Source organism: Phaeoacremonium minimum (assembly GCF_000392275.1).
Source record: "Phaeoacremonium minimum UCRPA7 unplaced genomic scaffold PA7_03_scaffold_582, whole genome shotgun sequence".
Taxonomy (NCBI): domain Eukaryota; kingdom Fungi; phylum Ascomycota; class Sordariomycetes; order Togniniales; family Togniniaceae; genus Phaeoacremonium; species Phaeoacremonium minimum.
The window spans coordinates 74,652-101,535 of record NW_006921484.1 but is presented as its reverse complement, the minus strand read 5'-3'; the positions used below and the strand labels follow the sequence as shown (position 1 = coordinate 101,535).

Here is a 26,884-nt window from a genome sequence, read left to right as displayed (position 1 = left end):
CTTGCCCGAGATCTCGCTCGCCCGCAGAATAAAGATTCACCCCACCGCTATTCCGTTTCGCCGTCTCGGTATCTCGACATAGCCGACTCGTGGCAGTTGTCTAGTGAGCCCGAAGCCGGACTGGCAACTCCCGAAGGCGCGGGCCCCCCGTCGAATCGCAGGACTATCGCACACATAAGCACGTTGCACACGTGTTACGCAGTGAGTATGGCGGGACAAATCGTTCAGCGTTGGTTGCACGAGAGGGTGTTCCGCGAGTTTTCTAGAGGCTTCCTTCGGCCGGGAAACGGGAAAGGGGGCTTTATTGATGACAACTGCCAGCCGTGTAACACAGTTTTCCCACGTCGATTGTCTTCTCCACGGGGAGCACACGGGAGACGAGTATAGTGATTTAGAAGTTTTTATAACATGTCATATTTTTTCTAGTTTCCGGCTCCGACTTTCTGTCTTAGAGCAGAAATTGGTAAGTAGTCGTGGATGCGCGGGTTTGTAGCAAGTCCGGGCCAAGTGAGAATTGTAGTGAGCAGTAAGTAGTTGCAGTAGTATGTACGATCGGATCGGTTGTTTGGTGATTGGTAGGTTGTCATATACAACGGTAATCAAGAACCCTGCCCCCCCCTAAGCCGTACCCCTTCATCCTTGATATTCGCCCCCTATGCTTTTGCGTCTTCGCAAAACGCGACCGTTTGATGTAGATACCGCGCCATAGGCAGACCATGGGTGTACAAACGGTCCCATAACTCTCATAGCCTCCTGTCCAGAACTCGACGACCCAAAGCAAAGACTCGAGTAAGCCTCCCAGGCATATCGCTTTGAATTTTGGCTCAGACCACACCGCCTCTCCCCTAAATTTGCCCATCTGGAGCTAGTACTCCGGCAAGGATACAATGATAACAACACATATATCAAGACCCCCTCTTTCATCTTCATCGACCCTCCGCTATTGAAAATAAATAATACTGTATAGCCCCTCCCGCTGTAGAATGACTCTGGTATCTCCCCAAGCACTAAAATTTTGCAAAGGCGCAACAAAATGCCTATCCGAGTTTTATGACCAGCCGAAAATGACAGTGTGGTAATGAGATCTCGCTTGAACGCGTGGCGTCGATAGGTGGAAATAGACAATAGCCAACTAAACAATTGAAGTAGATAGGATATTTCGTAATCGTACAAGCCGTCCATGGAATGTCGTGACGTTCAGAAAATCGATCCCTTCGTGAATAAGAAAAATCCTAGCGTAATAGATAGTAAATCAAGATATAAGACGGCTTCGGTTTGGAGCAAGTTTCGCACATAGGAAAAAAAGGTCGAAGTTTGTAGTTTGTGTTGAGGGTCATGCCTCCAAGTGATCGAGACTGCAGGATGTCAATAAATCTTCTTGACAGTCGTCATTATCGTATTAGAAGTAATCTTGTCGTGCGAATCGTATAATATCATTCGTTTATTTCGATAACGACGCACTCGTAAGCCATCTCGCCTCAAGCGTTATCAGCATCCGCCTTCGAGATTGCTAAAAGATTAGATATGTTGCCATATTATCAAATCGAGGGCTCAGATATGAGCCTGGGCTCCTGGCACCTATCACTCAAATGATATTGGCGATACTGATTCTCTCTTGGCTCTTGGTCTTGCCTGCTGCTGTAGGGCTATTAGTGCTGCTGCCCTCACCAGCAATCGAACCCGCGGCAGAGCTTGCTCCCGGTTCTATCTTGACCGGTGGGAGGATCGGTGGCCCCCAATTTTGTGCCGTCGGTGTCGAGGTACCGGAAGCTAATCCTCGGACAAGGCTATCAACACGCTCCCAACCACCCCAGTCTCGGCTCTCGTCCTCTGTCAGCCCGGTGCGAGCCTCAAGACTCAGCAGGCTGCTTGCACTCGGCGAGCCTCCAGCACCACTAGGCCCACTCCTGGCCAATCCTGGGCTAGGGACCTGTCCAGCAAGAACCTCTCTCTCCCCTCCAGCCCACACCCACGCTGCATCGGGCCCAGCCTGTAGGTCTGCACTGACATACACTAAAAGCTCTTCGTCTCGAAGCAATGCAGCCTCCAGCGGACCTGGTATTGGTCTCGGGGGTGGTGCGAAAGGCGGTTGTCCTGGGGGCGTAGTGCGTGCTAAATACGCCGCATGCTCTGCTCTCTTGGATGCCAATGTGCTGACAAAGAAGGCAAAAAACCGTCCACACGGCGTTGTAACGTCTCGTCGCCCATTGATAGCGGCCAAGGCACGGATGCACGTCGTTGCTGCATCGAAGTATCCCGTCAGAAGCAGGAATAATGTGCAGCGGAAGACGTGTGTGATTAGCAACGCCGTGGCGCCTTCTGGTAAAGTCGAGTTCGTTCTCGCAAGCAACGAAGCTGTTTCGAGCGCGGTATGTGTGCATTGCTCGATTGCAATGATTCGAACATCGTCGGGACAAGATGGCGTGAGGTTGTGCCGGTGAAGGAGGAGTCTAGCGTGTAGAAGGTAAATCAGGGGGTTTAGAAGATGCGGCGATAATGATACTTGGCTGGATGGATCGCAAGCTGGTGGAAACGTGCGTAGACAAGCCACAAAGTGCGAGTCAAATGTTGCCAGACGAGTAGGTGCAATGACCGGAGAAGACAGTGCCTTGTTGAGAGCAGTATACGATCGAACAACATGGATTACTGCAAGGAGAGAATGAGTCAGTGGTTCGGCGCCGTTGGGTACGAGCATGCCACCATCATGAATGTAGTGGTCATCCACGCCGGCTGGCAGCGAAACATCACAGTCAGAATCGTCTATGAGCACTGGTCGCCCAAGTTCGACTGCTAGGCTTCGATCCAATATGTAAATGGTCCACCACACCCTACGTCGCATTTCTCCTTCTATCACCGGCCATGGACCAGACTCAGAGTACAGGCCAATGTCCTGGGCAACTTGAACAGCAGTTCCCAACCAACTCCAAGCCGCAGACTTTAGATTCATCTCATTGAGAAAGATCGTGATGAGGATGAGTGTTCGCACATCATCTAGCACATAATCGTTATTCCATGGATCGATTAACTTTCTAGAGGCTTCAGCAAGCTCGGCAGCCAAATAAGATCGGTGAGGATCGGTAGTGAATAGGCTGCCAACAGCCAAAACCGCAAAGAACATGGACAGAAAGGCAGGTTGCACATTTTGTAGACCGCCGGGCTTGTAGATCTCGTCAACTCCCTGTTGGAGTGTTGGCCAATGTAGGATAGGAAACATGCTGTGCGAAGAGGCGTAGTAGGAATGGAGAAGCTGGTCAGTTGTTTGCTTGGGAGGCAGTTCAGGTTTCGGAAGCTCGGACAGAGATGGCGCCAGTGGCTGTCGATACTGAGCCGGCGGCTTCCAGATACCTTTCGAGAAGCTACGCAGGTTTGACCTTGCTCTAGCAAAATCGTGCATCGGTGCTGGCCGCTTCCTCCTCTTGGGATCTGACCCTATAGCCGGCAACTGCAGTGGCAACTGCTCGATGCCTTCGATTTCCAGATCCATCGCGCCATCCTTCTCGCTCAGCATACGCCTAAGACTGCTGTTCTCCCGACGTACACGTTCAATCTGCTTCTCGAGGTCCTGTACTTGCTTGATGGATGACATTCGCCGATTAGTCTCCTTGGTAAACTGGCACTTGACATTTCGACTAGAGCACTCAGAACAGCTTGTCGTCTCCGTGGCGTCACACTTCACCTTCCTTTCGCGACAAGCATCGCAACTAGGATCTTTTCTCCTCTGCCGATATGCTCGCTTTTGCGCACTCGACGATGGTAGCTGCGCATTGGATGGCCCTGGTGTGCTGGCAACTGACTCATTCGAAGGCAGCGAATCTCGTCCCATGACAGAGCCGGCGGTGACTGGCGTGTACGGCTGGAAGGAGGACGACTGGTGAAGCGAAGGCAAGGGAGGAATGCCTATGGGTTGTGGCGGAGGAGCCACGTTCGACCTCACACTTGTGCTCATCAATCCTCCCAAGTATTGGGATGGTGGCTTTGGCGAGGTGGCGGACGAAACTGAGGAGGAGTCGTATGACCTTGTGGACAGGTTTGGCGATCGTGAATATGGGTTGTGTGACCCAGATGCCGCCATGATGGAGGGTTTAAAAGACCAGAGATCCGCAGCTCGAGTTGGCAAGGGCTCCACAGACTCCCCAAAAGGTCGAATTCCGGGGAGCTGGCGGTCAAGGAACATGCAGACCAATATTCCAAGATATTCGGGGAGAACGGTACAACACGTTCAAAGAGTCTGGCCGCTTTCCTCTCCGTAGCCAAGGGCAAACCTCCGCTCAATGGCGAGGAACCACACGCTCCTTGTTTGTCGATCAGGGAGGGCAATGCAATGTCTCAAGTCCCAAAGCTCAATTTCGCCCAAGCACCAGTGAATGCTGCTTCTTTGACGATCTTGGTAGTAGTATTCCGCAGTGCTGCAGTATTGTGCTACCTCAATGCCGCCCTGATCCGTAGTGACCTGCGGCTTACTTGCTTGGTTGGCCTCGCCGCGGCCCCGCAGGACAGTTGAGATCAGAGAAGCAGAATTCGGGTGTGCCGCACGGCGCGTTGACAATAGCAATACAACATCTGTTATGCGATTGCCTGATTAGTGTCTGTTCCACTTCTAAAGATAGCTGGAGCGTAGGCAATGCGCCAAAGGAGGTTGCAAGACAGGCTGTCCAACACGCCGACAGTCGTATAGAAGAAAATAGAATAGTGATAGACTGGATGGGCCAAGAACTGGAAAGTATGGTACGGAACAAAGCACACTCGGTGTCTCGCAGAGAAGTTGCAGAAGTAGACGGAGTGGCCTATGCAGGTGTGAGATTGTCTACCTGCAGTCCAGCTTTGGGTAACAGAACAAGAGCAAGTCAGGCAACGAGTAAGTTGCGAAGAAGAAGAAGGCTAGGTGAGGTCAGGTAGGTAATGGTTTATGCCCCATGCAGACACCTGCAGCACTTGACAGACTGGGGGGCGTGTAAGTGGAGGAGGAATGGGCTCTGGTGGTGGTTTGGTTTGGTTTCGGCGGTTTGGTACGGGTACGGTACGGTACTAGACAAGGCAAGTCTCATTGTCCAGGGGGGGCCCTTGTCCCCATGACCCCCTGCCCGGGGCTCTCCGCGCGTTAAAGCTGAATCGGAAATATTATCTGGACCGATGAATCCTCCCACTTGACCCTTGTCGCCGTAAATGACAGGGGAAGCCAGAATGACAGGGCTGTGAGTGATGTTCGTCCAGAACCGTTAATGTGTTTCGAGCGGAGCCAGCGTCCACGCCATAAGCATCTTGCGCTTTCTGACCACAGACAGCTCACTGGCCTACTGCCTTAGTGAAGCCGCGAACCTGGATCCTTGCGTTGTCTAATGGAAAGTATGCTCGGAGGATGTCATTTTTCGGATATTCTCCGCAAATAGTAGTGTTCTACAATTTGTACAAATCTGACAGTCGGTGGCTCCATCTAACACTCTGCTAGGACATATCAAGCATGGAATAGTGCTTTCCTACAGTTGGGGGCCTCTCCATACACACACACACACACTTGTGTAAAGGCATATCTGTGTACAAATGGGTGTGCGAAAGGGTAAGTGTGTGCGCAAAAGTGTGTGTGGGTGTGCAAGCCATCCAGAGCATGGGGACGAGAATAAGCATAAGGATCAACCATGAGTAGCAGCCGGGGGTCGAGAACTTTTCACGGACCCTTTGCCGTTGCTTCTAAATATGAAAAGTTTCGACAGCATAGGATTCATGCGACCAGGAAAGACCTCTGTGTGCTGGGTACGGGGGGCTTGGGTTGGTTTGAACTTTGGGCTGTGGTCGCCCTGATGTGCGTGCTGTGTTGTACCCTGGTGGATGAGCATGTACTGGAACCTCCACACTTGTAAGTTGATGCTGTAACCGTTTCTGAACACCGTTGCAGCAGACATGCCTGGTCAGCATGCTGTCGACTCGGCATTCTCTCGGTTGTCTCAAGCCCACCAAGCCTATTTCGGGGCATGATGTGCATGCGGAATCAAACAAAATTTCGCGCGCTTCCCACAAAGATGGTGTTCGCTCAATCCAGTACCTGTTCCCGTACCACTTTGGCCCGGGGTGCTCTCAACACTTGCTTTAGGATCGTCCATAGAGTCCAGAAGTTTACAAGGCGTACTAAGGGCTCGCTATCTTAAGAGACCTATTGTACATTTCATTGTTAACGCTGGCGAAATCACTACCGCGCTGGTGCCGGGAGGAATGGGGCCTCTCCAGGGATTGTAGATGTAACCCGATCGCCTGAGGCTCTCAATAAGACCTGGCATATGACTACAACTCAGGTAATGAGGAAATTGCCAGGCACCGGGGAAGTGGGCAGGTAGGAATGGGGATTTGAACGTAATAGATAGACCTGCAAGATCATTTTCAACCTACCAAACGTTTAGTCGATATGATCCTCAGGGGCAAATGCTCTCTAGCAACAGGAGAAGCGTCCAGACTATGCGGCAGAGTAATGAGTTTGGGTAAATGGCGTATGTAGCACAGGAAGTAGGATCTTCGTCAGGATTGTTCCGTTTTTGAATTTTGTCAGGGATTCGCCGAGGTCGAACAATAGCTTGATACAATGTGTAGCTATGAGAAGTGTTGAGGGTCGAGGCTCATTATGATCGTTTCCCGCGTAGTATAGGTTAGCTATGCCTGTGTGTTGCCATTGATGGGCTTGTCCAGTTCTAGACTACCCTCCGAGCTTCAGGCTAGGGGGTGTATCGAGGTCAGGCCAGGGCAGGGTCTCTTTAATGGTTGGCAAGCAGGCTATCGACGCAATTGACATCCGGTGCAGTGGCAGGGGGAGTGCTCGGTGGCGCGTCACTCCAGGCTGTGATGAACTTCGACTAAGGTCAGCAGCAACTTAATAGAATGTTTGGATATTCAAGCCGGGATCACAGAGCTGCTAGTGTGATGGTACTGCTTGGGAGTCGCCTGTCTTTCGATCACGATGGGTGTTGTACCTGTGGTGCAACACGGCAGCTTGTCCGACCTGACGACTTACTTTCTTCGGCAAGTACTTGGACGATGGTCCCAAAGTCAGTAATCAGTCGGTTATTCAGTCGAGCCAATACTTATGGAATGATGTGTGAATGGCTGGGTCCGGGGGTGTCAATTTGACACAGGCTCAGCTACAGCGCAGTAACGGCGCCCTCTCAACGAGCCTCTAGCTGCTAAGAAAATATCTCAGACCTCTCACGACTGGTAATTACAGAGGCTGTAGCTTTGTATGCAAAATAGGATTCCAAGGACAACAGAAAACGAGCCTAAAGTAGTCGAAGCATGGGATGAATAAGACGGAAGTATTGAGGTGGGTATTCATGGTGAACTAAGAAGAGCTGGATTGGGTTCGACAATGACCTCCGAAGAGAATAACAACATCCAATGTACTGACAAGACGAAACATAGCAATGTCAAATGGCCCGTCCAGATGGGACTAATCTCGGAGGGAGATGTGTGTGCCACTTAGCAAGGTCAAATTTAAGTCTGCAAAGCGCTGATCAGTCCCCTGAAGGAAGCAGCAACGGACCGTTCAACGACTCTCAGGGGCATTTGACAAGAATGGAAGTGCTCGACAGGAAAAGCCAAGTCTCTAGAAGCCGGTGGCTTCCGGCGAATTCGGAGCACGACCACGTTGGCCAGGGTCTCTATCTGGAACAGATCTTGCTGTGATCCAGTTGGGCTGGCTGGACCAAGTCTAAGTCTGGTTGAACTTCGGCAGACCCTCCGGCAGTCAATTCTGATCTGGAGTAGATGGATCAGCACAGTGCAAACAAAGTAGCAGCAGAGACATGGAAAGATGTCCGTTCCAGTGAGCTAGATGTATTGCGCCTGGTATGAGCGGTGCAAGTGTCCACTGTCGTCGTCAGCTCTCAGTGGAACCGATCACAGTCAAATGATCGAGCCAGCAAGCCAGCAAGCAGGAAACACAAGCGGGTGCTCGAAAGAGGAAGGTCCCAAGACTTGGAGAGGTGTACTATTCGTCAACGGGACCTCCAGGCGCGGGAAGAACAGACCGAGTGCCATGCTTTCCAGATGTGGTACTGTACGTACTGTGGTACTGCGAAGGACGACTCAGTTGTATACCCCAGGCGCTCCCTACTCTCCCAGTAGCGCTCGTTCTACGAGTACTTGGTACGAGTGAGTAGGGTGGATGAGAGAAGAATGGCAACGGGAGGGGGTGGCATTCTGAGAGAAACAGGGGTCTGAAAGGAGGGAGGGAGCAGCACCACCGAGGCATCGGGGCTCGACCCAGGTCGGCCACCATGCAGTCTTGGCGGGTTGCGGGCGGCGGGCGCGCGCCATTGACCTGCATTTCTTTACGGATTGCGGAAAGGCGCGTGGCACATCGCTGCAGCCATGTCGAGCCCGGCTGGTGGCTAACGTTAAGATTAGCCGGCAGGTGAATCTGGCTTGAGGGGGAGAAAACCAGACGTCTGGACCACGAGGTAAGCAGCCGCCAATTCGCCTAGGACCCGCATATAGGTAGCTCGAGTAGACATGCTGTTAGATGCCGCGGGGCCGGACTTGTCGTGTCATTGCCGTGATTCGCACACCTGCAGCCGGAGACGACTCCGTATCCGCCCAGGATGAAGTCAAGGCCCTTCTCGCTCGAGGTGTAGACTGGGCCCTGGAGGCGAAAGGTAGGTAGTGAGGCAACGTGATAAGCCACGCCAAGTGCAATGAACGGGTGTGTTTCTTCCAGAGCCGCGGTGCCTTCCTGTGGGACAAGCTGCAGCTTTGGGAAAGATGGTGAAAATCCGGCCTATTTACGGATGGTCTAGTGTTACAGCTACCTCCGCTAGTGTGGGTTAGTTAAGCACGGCACAGCATAGGGCACAGCATAGCTTGCTACACAGTACTGCATAGTAGGCAAGGCCGGATGCCCTTTACTACCGAAGTATAGCCCACCACAGCAGGAGCCAATTCCCACGCCGGTGGTGACCTGCACATAGCTGCATGCACGTCTCCAAGTCCAGTGGAGTGTTGTACGGGACGGTGCTGTGCAGCAGCATCAATCACGCTAAGCTACGGTACCTGAGAGCCAGCCGAAGTCTTAGGTGGTGTAACTGGAACGCGGATAGCGGGGGACTCCAGAGTCCCGGCATAACAATGGCCGCTCTCTGTCTGGCTGGGTTGGTTCAGATTCCGTCATGGTGTGAGCATGAGGTTCGTCGAATGACTTGATCGCTCACCCACGGCTCATGTGCAAGAGCCGTACTGGCCGAAAATGTAAGCTTGCGCATGTGTGTTGTGGGTGTGGGGAGGAATGCCATTCCACGCACGCCGGCCGGACGTAGAGCATCTTCCTCGTCGATCGTGCAGCTTTTGGAAAGGTGAAGGGTGGAAGAACGACATTTGAGTGTAGGTAAATGTCGTCTCTCGCTGATCTTGGTTGACTCCTTGGACTTGGACTTGGGTTGCTCAGCCCGCTGGCCCCCCTGGTAGGCGATCAGCATTGCACAATATCAAGATTTCCACCTGTGTTTCCTCCAACTCTCCAGGCTCTCCTTGAAGCCACGAGGTCCACGAGTAGGGGTATGCCCGGATCGGCTTACCTAGGGGACTACACTGTAGTAATGGGCGCTCGAGCAAGGTCAGGAGGCTTGGGAGGGTGAAAGGGGCGTAGAGTAGAGAGCAGAGCAGGCCGGTGCATGCCCTGGCAAGGTCGCAAGGTAGGTAGGTAGGTAGGTGGTTTACCCTGCCTTCCATGTGAGGTACGACGACATAGATGGCAAGTACGCACGCAGATCCGATCGGCAGTCACCACCTGCGCCCAAGGACAGGCAGGAGCCGCCTGGCACCCTGCCTGGCTCCTGCCTGAAGCTGGAACTGGACGTCTACCTGGTGAGACTGGCGACAATAATGGAAAGCACCGAGGCGAAAGAAGGACCATCCATTAGGTACCTTCCACACCTCCTCCAAGCGCAAGTGTTTCGAGTTCTACCTTAGCATCAATGCACGTCACGATATCTAGGATAGCGAAAAGCGAGATGTTCGCCTCATCTTAGAGTTAAGACAGACATCCCACTAATGTCAAGCTAGACCAGGCTATGAGAGCACCCATTGACTGGCACATACTGGTCTGGCATGGCGTCAACCCTAAGGCTTTGCGGCTTTGCGAGGCATGGCAATACAAGCACCTGCGTGATGGCTCGACACAGTAACATACTGCACAGGACCTAGGTAGACAAGACATGTGTATCGCGCCTTGCCTGCAGATGCCCCTTCCAACCTCGGTAAAAGATCTAGATGAATCTGTGATTAAGTGCCAGCTCCTACCAACTAAAGGGTAAAGCAGAAGCGACTGTTCGCACCCCCGTTGCGGGACACAGCATTCATATCCGAGGATGTCGCGATTTAGACCACCTCTTATCTACAGTACTACTAAGTGGCCAAACAGGACAAGGTAAAATATGCTTTATCTGGTAGATGAGGAAGGTCCCGGTAGGCAAGTATTGGCAAGTGCGGCTGCCTTACAGTAGAATCGGACAGCCTCCGACAACACAACCCAAGCTGGTGTAGGCAAGCATAAAAGGCCAATCTAGCCGCAACTTGCGCAAGTGAATAAAGGCACAACCTGCTCCGAGCCGTTATAACTCAAACAAAGGTAATATCTATTTCCTCGAAGTGTCTGTTTCAAACCACCACTCACCACTGAAACGATGCCTACCGCCACTCGCCCGCCGCTCTCCTCGTCCGACTGCGCATCACATCACATCGCAGCTAACATCGGCCGACTGGCGTTCAGTCCACGCAGTAGCATATGGCACTATCTCTGTTGGATCGTCGTGACAAGATCCCCGGCTCGATACCGTCCAAAGCTTTCCTATTCCAGCAACAGCATGGTATGGGACGACAGAGTCACGACAATGTTGCCGAATAGCAGTCGAGAAGACATGCCAAGGCCCGTTCTTAGCTAGTCACGCTTGTCTCATCATAGAAGCGCCATTTGCAATGATACAGAAAGCCCTATGGAGCAGGTTGGCATCAACCGCCGTTTTCTGGAGGGTCCGGCACGCTTATTTCAGCGCCATGCTAACTGGCTTCGGAGATGCAAGCGGCGCTACCTAGTCGTCTGAGAAATTGCCAGATGGAGTCGCATCACTCCTCCAGGGGGATACACTGTGTCGTCGACTGGTGCCCCAATAGCCTCCGGCGATTGATAGGGTCTCCATGCCATCTCTAGTTTTGGCATGGCCGAGACCACACAGTACTATTCCCCCGCTATAATACAGCCTGGTCACTGAACGGGTGGCTTGCCGAAGGTCTTGGAAGTCTCAAAGGAAGGGTCCTCCAAGACATCAATCTTTCTTAGCCCGACAACAGCCCTCCGTGGATGCGTGAGATATTCCACTCTGACCTTATGCAAGGCAGTGATTTAGCACTTTGAAAGGTTGTGTGTTGTTTCATTTTCCGGGTAGCAAAGTCCCGCGAGGGTCTTGGAGCAATCAAGAGTGAACGAAACACGCCGAGATCCAAGATGTTCTTTTGAATCCTTGCCTCTAAAGTAAGGCAGCGAAAACAGCAGCTGTGTAGGTAACGATGTACGTTGCCTCTCACCGGAGAAACATCCCAAGTCGGGTTACATACCTTGCAGGATGTAATGGTACCCACCAGTTCGACGAATACATCCTTGCATTTGTGTCCGACAGGATCTCGAGGTATAGGCACTTCAGTCGTCTCCTTTTAGTTCGGTTTAGGTCCAATGGAGACTTTGGGCGAAGCGGTTCCAACTCCAGATTCCAGGGTAGCCAGTACTTGTGGGGGCTGTTCTTGGCTCCTATCCCACATTCCGTTATGTTTGCGCTGTACGTAACTTCTGCCGTTGGGAATTGGGATCAACCTGTTCCCCACAGCGGCCGTCCGAGAAATTGACAGGCAAGGGGCTGCGAGATACGCCTGGAACGTCTCGAAAAACCTAACTGGGTAGACAGTCGCACTTTACTACCGTCATGACCTGGAAGCGCTGTGAAAAGTTTCCACACATCACCAGATATCACCCAGGATCGCTCTCCCAGAGGACTTTGCAGAGGAGAGACGTTCCAATTCTTGTCAGACTGGCCGATGTCTCGGTTGAGCACTACTGGCTTGGCTCCTCCGCACTGGCATTCCTTGGTGCTTTCAACAGCCAAGTGTCAATCGCTGAGGATGCCGGCCACAGGAAGACCTCTCGTCGCCTGACCCTATGCTGCATGTACTGTACATGCAACCGAGTCTCGCAAGGGCAAGACACCCTTGGGCACAGTATTTGGTGAAACAGCATTGTCAAAGCTAGAGGATTATGACTTTATGATGATACGTATTCGCAAGGCAAAATCTATCGAGGTTGATGACAACTCGTTTGAAGTTTAATCTACCCAAACCTGGGGTTTCAATCTCAAGGTCACAATCAGGGACCTACCCGCACTACAAGATTCGTAGGTATGGCGCACGGCCCGGAAGGAGTAGCTGTGGGCCAGACCACCTGCAACCCACGAGGCGAGAAGCTTTCGGAACGTAACGTTTTCGAAAGCCATACAGGGGAAGTTGGCACGCTAATAAGGTGGTGGCATCGCCTGGCACAACTGGACCACTGAGTCCGACCACCCCTTGGGCACCCGCACAAGTTTCGATCGAGATGGCCCAAAACATGCTATTCTCTTAGCAAGTCCGTCCCCTCTTCTTAACATCGGCTGATATAGCCATTTCACCCACGGACAATGGACTAGCCCACCAACAGGATCTACGGTGTGAATTGCTGTTGATGCTCTGCCGCACCTTTGGGAAAGCATTGACGAAACACCGGAGCTCTGCCCAATGGAGATGTGGACCCGAAGTAAGTTCGGTCACCCGATTGCCGAATCTCTGGCAGGAGGCGATCGCTGACCAGTGCAATACTAAAATAGTCACGGACTCCTAGCGTCTCAACAGTCGGTTTGCATTGTGCCAGACGGCTCGATCATGCTTTGCGAACTGTTGACAGTGCGAAACACATCGGCTTGCGGACATTCGTCTGCAGTCTACAAACTGCATCATCCCTGGATCCGTAGCCAAAGTAACTCGCCCCGATATGGCGTGGTGAAGCTCTTGGAGGCTCTCACCAGCTGAACCTAGCAGACACAGGCCAACATGCAGAGGCCATGTGAGCTGGAATACCAGCGGTAACCACGGTCGCATGACAAGTGAATTGCAAGGTATCATATGCTGGTAGAATACAGTCCGTCTGTTTTCGCTTACCTGAGGGTCGAACCTCCAACGCAAAGCTTGGGGTGCTAAAAAGGCATGTATCGTACATGCATGGACACCTCGATGCCCTTACTGTAAGATTATGACGCCTGTCAGTTTGCCTTTAATGCCGCGACTGGGAGTGTCGATCAATGGCTCAATCACTCAACGAGGACTGTTCATGCTACTAGATTCCACCAATCGTCGCTGTAGTGTTGTCATTTTCTTTAGACAGTCGTTCACAACACTGAATGCATGGCGCCACCAATTCTTTCACATTATGTGAACTTGCGTCTCGCTATGGTCGCTTTCCATCCACGACAGATAGCAGTGAGTCGCGATGGTATGCGTTGACTTGGGTCGGCAGACATGCCTCAGCTAGAGGCTGCAGTGGTACCGTGGTGGAGATCATCCGATTCGCAAGGCTTGCTTGAAGCGATTCTCAGATTTATGGGAGGAGGGGTACCAAACATGAGGGGTGTTGCAACTAAGGCGATGCACTTGAGAGTTGGAGCAAAGTCCCTGGGATGGGGAAGGTCAAACATCCTTCAGGCTGCGCTCATCGCGGCAAGTGGTGTCGAGACTCGTCAGACATTGATTCTCGAACTTGTCCCAGAGGAGCACATCGCTTGCATAATGCAGTCGGCTCGGGGCTTGTTCCTTGTCAGCAACGGTCTATGCCGGCCGGTCGTTCAGGCCCCCGAATGCAAGGTCTGGCGAGATACACCTGCTCTGGCAATGGCTGCCGACCGTCTACCACTCACAAGTTTTGGCCAGCTGTTCCAAATGAAAACAAGAAGCGCAGCTCCTCCACAGAGAAACGGTCGACATTGGATCCGCAGGTCTCGCTGTGATCGCACGATCGTAGAAGATGCTGCCGCTGATCAAACTCCCGAATCTATTTTCGTCTTTAAGCTTGACCTTGTCGATAGGATCTGACAAGTTCATTTTGTGTGACGTTTGCTGTCACAGACGGCTTGTTCTATGATGTCCGGATCTTGGTTGGGATGGCCCATGCCCTTCCCGCGTCTTGGAGGTTCCCGCTCAGCATGACAGCTGGGTTGTATGATCTCGAAACTGTTTTGTCCAGGTTGTCAGTCGCCTATGGTCTTAGACTATCTCCCACTGTCTTTCGCCAGGGTCCTCCTGCATGGGAATGACAGGCATCGCGGCTCTGTAGGTTTTCCTCCCGACTAAGCCTGTTCAGATTGGAGCTCCCGGCGCGTCTGACAGGCTCGATAGGAGACATTTCCGACCGGCCAGGATTCAATGGAAGCCAGATTCCGACGTCCCGCAGCGTAGCAGGATACCCCTGGCAGAGGACACGCCGCGTACCGGGGATTTTTCTCTACCCAGCTGGCATCGATTGTGAACAATGGGACTCAATGGAGCTTTCCGTCCATGCCATCCCATACCATAGCCGCGTCCTAAGTGATCCAGCATCGCCCTGTAATTTCGGGCGATTTCCCAGCCGTCCAAGGGCACCCCAGGCCGCCACGCTCGCTAAGCTATGGTGAACGAAGCCACTACCAGCGAACCCTGTCTAGTGAGTTCAGTTGAGTGCGAATGCAACCTTACATTGCGGTCTCCATCAGACGGGCGCAGACTCTCGCTCGCGTGCACAGCGAGATCAGGACCCAATCAGGCTAACGAGAACGGCGAGATGATCTGAACCAACCACCAGGCCCGACCATCGACATTGCCATATCTGGAAGGATTGGGGGCTCATTCACTTGTGCAATTGTCTCCTCCAGATGAGCAGAGACTTTGCTAGTAGAGGGTCACTTCAGCCAGGTAAGGCTGAACCATGGCGTTCATTTCGGCAGCTAAGGAAAATCTCCCATTGGGCTTACAAAACGTTCCGCGAACGCCTCGCCGTTGCGACTCATAGCTTACGTCTGGACACGGCGATAGCCGACATCACTGAACGTGGAGCTTGAGTCAAGCGGCGAAACAGAGATTGTAGTGGAAAAAATTCTCCATTTCTGTGACAAAATGCTTCATCAGATAATGCAGACCTGTGGAGTCTAGATAAATCAGTGAAAGAAGATTTTACTTTCATCTTTCCTGGTGTCAATGTTTGGTGCTTTGGTCCGGTTTGAACAGCAGTAAAAATTCCTCTGCAAAGTTGCAGCAAGCGGGCTTGCGCGAATATTCCGAAGTTGCTGAGTGCCTGTGTCAAAACCACCCGCCAAGATGTGCAAATCACCAATCCACGGCTTCCTGAAGGCGCTGCCAAAGTGCGAACATCATATGCACTTGGAGGGCTCGTTGTCGCCAGAGCTGCTCTTCTCTCTGGCCAAGCAGAACGCCATCGCTCTGCCCCAGGATGACACTGCGTTCCAATCCGTGGAGGCGCTGTATGCCCGATATGACCGGTTCACGTCACTGGACGACTTTTTGGCCTATTACTACATTGGCTTCAGCGTCCTGATCAACGCGGCCGACTTTGAGGCCTTGGCGTTTGCGTATTTCACAAAGGCTCACAGCCAGGGCGTGCGGCACGCCGAGGTGTTCTTCGACCCGCAGGTGCACTTGGCAAGGGGCATCGCGTACACGACGGTCGTTGACGGATTCGTCGCGGCGCAGAAGAAGGCTGAGGCCGAGTTCGGACTGACGAGCTTGCTCATCCCGTGCCTGCTGCGCCATCTGCCCGTGCCGGACTCCCTGGCTACCTTTAAGACTATTCAAGAGCATGGCCACTTCCTGGACGGGACGCTGGCTGGCTTGGGGCTCTGCTCGACGGAAATCGAGAAGCCGCCTGTGATGTGGAAGGAGATCTTTGATCTTGCGAAGGAGGCGGGCATTCGACGGACAGCCCACGCTGGCGAGGAAGGGCCGGCCGGTTATGTCACCGGAGCCCTGGACGACCTCGCCGCGATGCGCATCGACCATGGTGTCAACAGTCGGCACAGCGAGGAGGTTATGGAGAGGCTAGCTCGTGAGAAGGTCATGTTGAGTGTGTGCCCTATCTCAAACGTCGTGCTGAAGGGTGCACCGGCCGTGAAGGATGTCCCCATCCGCACATTCCTAGACAAGGGCGTTCGGTTCAGCATTAACAGTGACGACCCGGCGTACTTTGGTGGATATATCTTGGAGAACTACTGCGCGGTGCATGATGCGTTCGACTTGAGCATCGAGGAATGGGAGCGTGTCGCGACACACGCCGTTGAGGGCAGCTGGTGTGCCGCGGAAAGGAAAGCGACCATCTTGGCCGAGATCAAGGATGTCGTCGGGGAGTGGAAGGGCAAGTTGTCTGCATGAGAGACGAAACTATTTCAGAAGATGGCCCTGGATGATGAAGAATGAGAACTACAGCGCATATAATGACAACCATATAATAGATACACCGCTTTCTAATCACACATCTCCAAACTGCAAGAGTTACAGAATGCTCTTTATACAATCTACCAGTCTGAACGTGTATTCTATACCCTAACGTAAACAGATGCAATGGTGATGATGCATGTCTATGTATGCTCGTTGATAACCGTTTGACCCAACCAAGGAACCCCTTACTCTTCCTCACCCAGTCCAGTCAATCCACCCACAAGTCCCTGCATTCTGCGCCCAAGCAAGTCATCCGAGCTATTCAATTTCACGAGAGATTTATCATCCCTCCTGCTCGTCCGTCCATTCACCTTCTTCTTGCCCTTCTTCTCCGGGGACTCCTCAGGGATCCTCTCGGGCACGCCCTTTGCCTTTGCCCCGTTCGTCAGCGACTTTGTCCGCGCCCTCGTCATGCTCATCTCCAACGGCCTGTCCTCGTCCCCACTTGACTCCGTCCGCTGGTGGTGCCTATCGCCATCCAGCGCTGCGACTGCAGTGGTGCTGACCAGCGCAGCCTTGCGGTCCCGCTCGCGCTGCGCCGCTGATGCGAAAATATCCTCGATCCAATGCGCCGAGCGGTCGATCAGCTTCCACGCGGGCGGGTATACGGTTGGGAACTGCAGGAAGCCGTGTGAAATACCCGGGATCAGGATGACCTCCGCAACATCCTTGTCGTTGAAGCCCGGCGCTTGCGCGTCTGACTCTCTGTACTCGAGCCGTCGGCCGCCCGAGGCATGGAAGGCGGCCTTGACGCGACGGAGCCGGCCGGCGAAGATGACTGTGTCGTCGACGAGGGGATCCCGTTCGCCGGTTAGAAAGTAAGTCTTTGGAAAGCGCGCAAGCAGCATATCGGGTGCGAGGATGGGCGAGAGGAGGTAGTCTGAGGAGAAGTCGGGGCGGTTGTGAGGACCGACGTAGAGAATGATCATGGCGCGCATCATCTCCGGGGTCAAGATACGGTCATTGAAATAGGAAATCATGGATGACATCGCTAGGCGCGTCTGGAGAGGTTCAGCGTGATAGGACGTACTGTTCGTCCTCGCAACGTCGGTCGACGGGGGTTGTTTTGCCTTGCTCCAGCTCGTTGGACCAGAATGTGCGTACTCTGGATGAGGGCTACTGGGTTCCTTCGGACTGGAAGATCGGCTCTGTTTAGCACCTCCGATTCCTTCAACAGAGGGTCGTCGTGTATCATCCTCGTCATCAGAGTGGTGGGGGGTGCCCACGAGATCATTATACTGCATGCTCTTCCGACGGATGATTGCCTTGTTGGCCACCCGCATCCTGCGATCCTTAATCAGAGACATCTGCTCGTCAGACATCCAGTTTCCAATGTTCATGTCGAGACCGGGATAAAACAGGATCAGACCATCTGGCAGAGGAAGATCGGATTGACCCTGGAAACGACGGACAGCAGATGAGCCACTCTCAACAATCATCAGAGTCATCGAGGCGGCCAAACTCCCTCCTGCGCTGTCACCGCAGACGACAACCTTCGGGGTTTCTTTCCCGGACAAGCCTATGCACCGTCCCTTGCTCTTGATGATTGTTGTGTACACGTCGTAGCATTCGTTCAAGGCGTATGGATAAGGATATTCGGGTGCCTTCTTGTAGTCCAAGCTTAGTATAGGTAACCCGGTCTTCGCAGCCCAAGCAAGGAGTCGGTCATCATTGCATCGGGGGTCCATAGCAACGAAGCCTCCACCAGGGATGTCCAACACAATCTTATTGTGATTCTCCAAATCAGAGAGAGGCCCATCATAGTACAACCACGCAGAAACCGTCTCTTTGTAGTCACTGGTTGCCGGCCGAGGAATGCGAATAGCTCTCGGCGGCCATCTCGTGAATCGTGGCCGGATGAGGCCTTGGAAGAAGCGAAGGTAAGGAGTTGTGCCCTTGTTCCAACTGACTCTCAGATGGTCCACCGTCAGGTTACCCCTGACCTTGCGCACCTTCTCGTCCGCCTTTTCCGCAGCAATCATGTAGAAGACAGAAAAGACAATGCTTGCCAGGTCTCGGAGCCACTTGGTTTTGATCTTCATAGCCGTCCAGAAACCCGCGTCCAGTGCGGTCAGTACCCAAGTTGCCCGGAAATAGGTCGCATCGTACATGTTGGAGAGGGGCTCTGGACTAGCTAGGCCGACCAAGGTGCTGAAGTTGCGGGTCGCATAGAGATATATCATGGTGATGACGACTGTCTGCCACGCCGTCAACCTCTTCGAGAACATCTTGGAGAAGAAGCGCATATATGGTGGGCCATGCTTATTTCCCCTTATAGATTGGTCAGCAAAAGCGAGTTGCACGGTGTTTAAAGAATTTGAACGTCGAAGTGTCGGCAGACTTACTTCACCAGATATGCGGACCAAAACGCCAGAACAGCAAGGACTTGAAGTCTCCGGGACTTGACCGAGGGTCGACCAAGGACATGATCTATCATCTTGAAAAGAAGAAAAGGAATAAATCAGGTATAACTCAACAAGTGCTATGCAATGCAAACTGCTCTGACACGCCCTCCGCCGTTGCCAAGGGTGTTTCTCGACGACCCTATGTATCTATCTGGAAGCAGTCTCGGTGTTGTGATGGTTCAGCAAGGATCTCAATAGACAAGTGAGACAGATCCGACGGAGGAGACTAAAGTGCGTGCCGATACCACGGCCATCTGAGCTGCGGGGACAGCTGAGTGAGGATTGGAATCGATCCGAGGCACCTTCTGGAAAGGGGCAGGCTCGTGGGGGCACAATGCGTTGCGTCGACGTGAATCGAGGGATGACAACGCAGAAGGAAATATGTAAGAGGATGCAGCTAGTAGAAGGGAGGGTCCGAGACCGTGCTATGAGGCCGATTGATATTCAATAAAAGAGTTATGAGGAAGTTATTCTGAAGGAATAACAGGAATAACATGAAAGACGACGGCATGCAAAGGAGAAGACGACATAGCCGCAAAGCCGGTGGAATGCGTAGGCCCAAACATGTCATCTGGACAATCCGTCGAGTGCTAGTCATTTGCATGTGATTCAAACCGGACGGAAAGCATGAAAGCGGCCGGGCCAACAGGGGGGTTTCCAGAATGACGCGCCGGAGGTGGCGGCGGGCTAACACACTCACTAACCCCACACTCTCACTGATTGAGGGTTCATCAGCCACTAACAATTGCTTGTGACAGCCCCGCCGCTCGGTACAGAGCGATTGAGTGAGTGGCTCAGTCGCCGTTCATCCTGTCAGAACTCAAAAAAGGAACAAACGGCGTAGACCAGCTGATCGATCGAGTCCGAGATTGACCTGCCAACAATATGAGATGAAGCCTTCAGCAACTAGCTAGGACTTCTTCAGCTATGAAGCTTGTCAAAGCTGTCGAGGCAGCGCAGTACGACGGCTCGTCAGGTTCAATGTCTGGCATTGGGCAATTGTTCAGCCATGAAGGCAGCCCGTCATGAAACGCAGGTGACTGTCTCGAAACTTCGAGGGGATCAATTAGAGCTACGATCAAGAGAATATTGGAGGTGAAGAGCCGACGATATTGAGAAGCGGAAGGTATAACGGCATTAGGCGGTGTGGGATCAGAGACTATCAAGGTGCCTGGGTGTTCCTGGCAGAATTTTTGCATGGCGGCGGCGAGCGATGACCGGAGGCAATTGCACTGAATTGACTGCAGTGACCCCACCAGAAATTTTTCCCCCGGCGCAGAAGCGCAATTATTATCAGTCATAGCCGTTTATTGTCAGTCACTGACGCTCTCTTCACTCATAAGCTGCCGCATGAAATTGACTCAGTCCTTCTTTTGATCTCCTATACCCCGAGCCTCTTCTCCCTTTGTTGATTTCTGTCGTCGTCGTCGTCGTCGTCGTCAACAATGGCATTCCGGGTCCCAGTCCAGCGAGTCTCGGCCACTCTGGCCGGACGATCAAGCCGCCCGCTTTCCACCGGTGTACTAGCTGTGGCCCGGCTGCGATGCTATTCACAGGCGGCCGCCGCCTCCAATCTGGCTCAGGAGACCCAGGGCTCAATTGTGGTAAGATCAAGCTCTTGGCTATGTGACTTGATGGTGGATCGTACAATTGACAAGTCAACTTCAGAGGGACGCCAACCTTCCCAACCCCGATCCCACCGCCGACTCCCCGAGCGCCGCACTTGTCAATGAGCATGCCCCGTTCATGGTTGCGACATACTCCCGACCACCCCCCGTCTTTGTACAAGGAGAAGGCTCGTATATATGGGATCTTGAGAACCGGAAATATCTGGACTTTACGGCCGGAATCGCTGTCAATGCTCTGGGCCATTCCGACCCCGAGTTCGCTGACTTGATCGCCCAGCAGGTGTGTACATTCTACCCCCTCCTGGTGACTCACCGGACGAAAGCCTACAACATGTTGCTAACACCCAATATAGGCCAAAACACTCATCCATGCCTCAAATCTGTACTACAACCCATGGACCGGCGCTCTTTCGAAACTGCTGGTCGAGAAGACTCTGGAGTCAGGGGCTATGCACGATGCCACCTCCGTGTTCATCTGCAACTCGGGCTCCGAGGCTAACGAGGCCGGCATCAAGTTCGCCCGCAAGGTGGGCAAGGTCCTCGACCCCTCCGGCGAGAAATATGAGTTCGTCTCCTTCCACAATGCTTTCCACGGGCGCACCATGGGGAGTCTGTCGGCCACGCCGAACCCCAAGTACCAGAAACCCTTCTCGCCCATGGTTCCCGGCTTCAAGTATGGCGACTTCAACGACGTCGCCGCCATCAACGAGCTGGTCACCGAGAAGACGTGCGGTGTCATCGTCGAGCCCATCCAGGGCGAGGGCGGCGTCCAGGTCGCCAGCGACGAGTTCCTCATCGCCCTCGCCAAGCGCTGCCGCGAGGTCGGCGCCGTGCTGCACTACGACGAGATCCAGTGCGGCTTGTCCCGCACCGGCAGCTTCTGGGCCCACGGCCGCCTGCCCAAGGAGGCGCACCCGGACATCCTGACCACGGCCAAGGCGCTCGGGAACGGCTTCCCCATCGGCGCGACCATCGTGAGCAAGGACGTGGCGGAGAAGATCAAGGTCGGCGACCACGGCACCACGTTCGGCGGGAACCCGCTCGCCTGCCGACTGGCGCACTATGTCGTCTCTAGGCTGGCCGAGCCTGCTTTCCAAAAGGAGGTAACGGCAAAGGGCGCGGTGTTCGTCCAGAAGTTCAAGGAGCTGCAAGCCAAGTACCCCGAGTTGATCTCGGAGGTGCGAGGCCGGGGACTGATCCTGGGTCTTCAGCTGACCCAGGACCCGAACCCCATCATCACGGCTGCTAGGGAGAGGGGCTTGCTCGTCATTACTGCTGGCACAAACACCCTTCGGTTCGTGCCGCCTTTGACCGTCTCGGAGAGCGAGATTGACGAGGGCATTGAGATTCTGGACAAGGCTATTGCTGCAACCCAGGCATGATGGACGGCCTGTAGATATAGATGTCTGCGTTAGCGAGGCATCATGAGCCTTGCTGTGGATATGTTGTTGTGTTCGGCGTTCGGAGTCTTAAAATGGTGCAGGATATCCTGCATGCCTGAATTGAGTTTCAATGAATACCAACGATTTGCCCTTCAACACTCACAGATATCACTTAAATAATCTGATCTTGTGTCATATGCTTCAGGAACTCCACACTATGATAACAATGCTACTCCTCCGCCAAGGTAGTAAACGTTATTTCGGCATGGGTATCACTATCTACCTCCTCAACAAAGGATTACTACCTTCGTAGAGTGGATAGACCCATAGTAATAAACAGAATCTTTGAGACTTGATGAGTATTATGGCTCTCAATATTGAGTAGCTTCACCCTCAACAGTTAACATTTATTACCCTCACCCCGCAATCACATAGAGTTTGGTGTGATTTTAGGAGCATATGCTGTGCATAATGTGCTGCTGCAGTGTAGTGAGGTGCAGGGTGTGTGTGGCACAGATGAACCTCGAATTATGACTGGAAGCCACGAAGACACTGACGTAGCTCAGGAAATGCTGATTTGACGATAGTTCTGCACCCCCAACTCACTCCGAGGCATTACTAAGGCCATTATAAGCGGTACGTTGACCCAGATTCTGAGAACCAGACTGTAAGGAAACTTGACCCCGACACACCAAACGCGCCGAACGCACCATAGGCGTGCAAACGTGTGTTGAAGGCTACAGATCCACAGACAGTGGCTACAGACTCTTCACTTATGACAGAAGCGCACGACATCAAGCAGTTTCAAGGCATCAAACTCCGGTCTATGATTGCAAAAAGACTATTATACAACCATCTAGCAGGACATCTCTTTTCCCCAGATGCTCTATGCTCTATGATCTTCTTTCTTGAGCTGGAACGATGAAACGACCAGATCCACCCCCCTGAGAGACGGTAGGAAAGCTGTCAGCCCTGAGTCCGGGCCCAACTCAAATGCTAAACAGAGTGTGATGATGGCAGTTCTATAGGTTCTGCCGGACGAGATGGCCGCGCCCCCCGAGCCATAGCCGTCTATAATGGAGTGGCCATGCAAGGGAGCAGGCCTCGTCAGACTTCCGCCCTGCATCTAGATTTATTACAATCCTCCCCTCGATCCGCATCCGTCAGAAAGTCGTTTATTTGGCGATTTCCACACCGCCAGTCGCGCCGAGCGCCTTCTTCAAGTCACCTGTATCATTTGTCAGCATGTTTAAAGAACTAAGGAGGGATGAACAGTTTTGCCTTACCGTAGATGGCGAACTGGAAGGCGGTCAAAGTACCAACCATGAACAGACGGGCACCGATGCCGGTGAAGGAGCCACGGATACCAAGCTCCTTTCCGATCTTGACCAGACGGGTGGCAGTGCCCTCACCGGGCAGACCCTTGGTCTTGTTGATCTTGGACAGCATGGTGTCGGCGGGCTGGGAGACGATGGCGGCGGCGAAACCGGCGGCGAGACCAGAGCCCAGGTTGACAACGGTCTGCATGCCGTCGGACATGTCCTTCTTGGGGAAGCTGCGGTAGATAGCCTCGGCGACCTTCTCGTACACGACGAACTTGGTCATGGTGTAAGGAACCCTAAGAGAGGACGTTAGTCGACCACGGTTGTTCCGGGAACGACAAAGCCGGCTGGCGATCGCACGGGTCAACTTACTGCTTGAACAGGATGGGTCCGAAACCAGCGTAGAAAGCACCAACACCCTCGTTCTTGAGGATCTTGCCGAAGCCGCCGATGAGACCGCTGGCATAGGTAGGCTCAGCGACGAGACGGATACGGGTGGCCTCGAGGGGGCACAGGGCAATATCGGCGAAGAACTCGCCGAGAGCAGAGGAGACCAGGTAGACACCGGTCCTGTAGTTGGCGGCGTTCTCGTAGCCGATCAGGTTGATCGACTGCTGCTTGAAGAACTCATAACCACCGAACTTGAAGGCGCCCTGGAGGAAGTAACCGGCCGCGGTCGGACCAAAACCGGTGAGCAGCGCACCAGCACCCTCGTTCTGGATGACCTGTCGGAAACCGCCAATCATGCCCTTGTTGTAGGTGGCAGGCTCGAGCTGGATTCTGGTCTTGACGCTGTGGGAGGAGCATGATTAGCTTCGTTGCTTGATGATGTTTGCGCACCCCAAGACCTTGACTTGATACGGTCCGCATCTCGAGATCGCGACATCGCAAGACAGCTGAAACACGAAGCCCACGGAGAGCTGATGGGAGGAATGGTATCTTACACATCGACGGGGGTGAGAGCACCGTGGGTGACTGAACAGCAGACGGCGCCAGCAAGGGCGAATCTGGAGTAGAGGGCAAGGCCGCTGAGCTGAGTCGGGGCAGCAGCCTTAGCTTGCTGGACGACGGCATCGACCTTGGTCGAGCCGGTGGACTGGGCAGGAGAAGCCATTGCGACTGATGTGTGGTAGCAAGGAAAGGGGAGGACCGGAGAAAGATGCCGCGCTGAGAGGAAGACGAATTGAGTGGAGTTTGAGGTCTCGACGACGAAGATCGCGAAACGGGAAGCGGTAGGAAAAATATGGTCAGGGTAATGTTTTGAGGCTTTTTAAGCTTAGCAAAGATGTTTTTCAGTCCTTCCCAGAGGCTGGAGGAGGCCAGAGAGCGGCAAGGCGGCTGCCGAGCTCCAGAAAAAATTAATGGTCGGGTTTATTCGGGTGAACGGACCAGCGAGCGAGCAGACCCACCGTTGCCAGCCGCCGCCATCTGGGACTGCGGTGGCTGCACTGAACAAGTGAGGCGCATCTCGGGGGCGTCGGAATATCTGACTGAATGCCTCTGATCTCTCGCCAGTGTTTTTCCGAGCTCTACATATGCATCTCGCCCGCCTGTCAGCTTGCGCCGTCCGACCCCGTGGCCCGCATGCTACCTCTCCTTGGAAGTAATGACAGTATTGCCATGTCTTACATTGGTTTGATGTATGCTCTCTTGCCTATTAATCGTATAACTGATCTACTCATATCGTATTTTGAGCAGCTATATATTTTGTTCTCTGACGGTCGATCTGTCGAGTCGCAAAACAAGTGTTTGTCGCTAGTTTTAGTGGTTGATGGCGTACGAAATTCACAAAGGAAGAGTATGTGTCACTTCAGATCACTTCTCAGGACGGAAATAGACAACCCTGTATCCTGTATTGGTCCTTAATGCTTGTATGTGAGGGACCGCAATGTACACTGACTGACGCATTGCATTCTTCACGATCAGCGCTCTTCAGAGGATATAGTGTACAGTGCAGTTTTCCAGGGGCTTGTCAAACTATCCATTTCTCAAGTACACCACTCTTCCCCATGAGCTCCATCATTCAATGCATATCGGTCATGATAGTGGTTCCACCACGACGCTAGGAAGCCATGAAAGTCTCTGAAACCTCGAATGGTTAAGATGGATTATCATCCATTGACTGTACATCCGTGCCTCGAGTCCTTTCAATGAGCTACTGATATCTCAGTCTTCGGTTGATGTTGCGTGCATCAAGGCGATAAGCTGGCAGGAGAGCTTCCTTGCAAATATGCATCTTGGAGTCTATGTCAGCCATAGTTTGTCAACGGGGACCATGGATTGTTACCGACTTCTTCACTAAATGGTACTTTCGTAAAACCTGAGCCTGCGTACAGTTGTTTTGAGGAACAACGCTTCATGAATGCTTCAAGTTGGTGAGGCTTCATCATTCTTGTGGTCGTCATGCGATTGACTAATGCTGGCACTAAACATATTATACACATCATCGGTGACAGAACGTGTATCAACAACATCACTGATTGCGTTAGCAGGCGTCCGTTCAGAACAAGAATCATGGGCGACTTACTATCCTTCACGTTTACCGAAGTCATCAAGGTACTGCAAGTGTTTGATGCCGTTCACATCATCTCCAAACCTGAGAAACTGTATGCTCACGCGTGGCCGAGGAAACTGGCGGTCTTGGCACGTCTTCATCAATTTGCGAATGGGCTGTTCCACCCCGCAAGCTGCGAAGGGATCAGCACCCCAGCAGCCATCTGTGAACACAAATATGCTGATTGGCTTCGATTTTCGGAGGAACGAGAAGGATAGCCTTCGTTCTGTGCCTCCAGGAAATAAGCGTGGAATGATGACGCGATCAACCAGGTCACCGAGACTCTTCTCCATGAACAAACCATCTTGGTCATATTTACAAGCCTCGAGAATATGCAGGAGTGGTGTGACGTGTGAATGTTTGTGCGTTGGCGGATCATCCTTCACCTTGGAAGCAAATGCAAGCTCGATACCATTGTTATCGATAGATTTCGATATGTAGCCCAGGGTGTAGAAAATGCTCTCAATACTCTGTTTGTATTGCTGCATCGTAGAAGAATCGTCGACAAAAAACAGAAAATCGCGATCGTTCAGCTGAGTGCGTAGACGCTGCAGAATTCGGTCTGTCTCGTGCGTTGTCGCCGAATTGCTGCCTTTCCTGGCTCTGCACCATTCGTCTGCTTGCTCCATTGTTATCTGACGACGGCCTCCAGTGTTTGAAGACGCCGAGCCAAGAGAGTCCATATTCGGGAGATTGGGACGTGAGAATTTCGGGGGAAAGCTCGGTGGTGATAAGGGAGAGGTCGGTGAGAGATAGTCTGGGCTATTGGGAGTGCTATACGTGTGGGGATTCGAGCCGCCTGAAGTGGTGATGGGAGACGAGGATAGCTGAGGCCGTACCGGAGTTGTTGGAGCGCTCGAATTCTGATCAGGGGTAGCAAAAGAAGTAGGAGAACCAACAATGGCGAACACGTCTTGGTTGCTGGAGGTTACGCTACCGTTTGAAAGAAATCGACCGTGTTTATATTCATGGCGTGAAGGACCAGCGGGAGATCGCGTGTTGAGCTGTTCCATCAGTGAATCAAGCTCATCGATTTGTTCTTCCGTGGAGAGTCTCAGCTCCTCTT

The 26,884-nt window shown here is 52.9% G+C and overlaps 4 protein-coding genes across 4 annotated transcripts; 2 read left to right on the top strand and 2 right to left on the bottom strand.

Moving 5' to 3' along the window:
* Positions 1-15,393: 15,393 nt before the first annotated feature.
* On the top strand, positions 15,394-16,461 carry UCRPA7_8195 (putative adenosine deaminase protein; the record flags this gene model as incomplete). Its single annotated transcript, XM_007920714.1, has 1 exon — positions 15,394-16,461. The coding sequence occupies one exon, from the start codon at positions 15,394-15,396 to the stop codon at positions 16,459-16,461; it is 1,068 nt and encodes a 355-aa protein (XP_007918905.1).
* A 251-nt stretch (positions 16,462-16,712) lies between these two features.
* Positions 16,713-18,755, bottom strand: UCRPA7_8194 (putative hormone-sensitive lipase protein; the record flags this gene model as incomplete). The annotated part of the gene is made up of 1 exon (XM_007920713.1): positions 16,713-18,755. One exon carries the CDS (start codon positions 18,753-18,755, stop codon positions 16,713-16,715), a length of 2,043 nt encoding a protein of 680 aa, XP_007918904.1.
* A 1,622-nt stretch (positions 18,756-20,377) lies between these two features.
* On the top strand, positions 20,378-21,942 carry UCRPA7_8193 (putative acetylornithine aminotransferase protein; the record flags this gene model as incomplete). Its single annotated transcript, XM_007920712.1, has 3 exons — positions 20,378-20,536; positions 20,601-20,840; positions 20,914-21,942. The coding sequence occupies 3 exons, from the start codon at positions 20,378-20,380 to the stop codon at positions 21,940-21,942; spliced, it is 1,428 nt and encodes a 475-aa protein (XP_007918903.1).
* A 1,175-nt stretch (positions 21,943-23,117) lies between these two features.
* On the bottom strand, positions 23,118-24,378 carry UCRPA7_8192 (putative mitochondrial phosphate carrier protein; the record flags this gene model as incomplete). Its single annotated transcript, XM_007920711.1, has 4 exons — positions 23,118-23,170; positions 23,229-23,560; positions 23,637-24,056; positions 24,209-24,378. 4 exons carry the CDS (start codon positions 24,376-24,378, stop codon positions 23,118-23,120), a joined length of 975 nt encoding a protein of 324 aa, XP_007918902.1.
* Between the last annotated feature and the right edge of the window lie 2,506 nt (positions 24,379-26,884).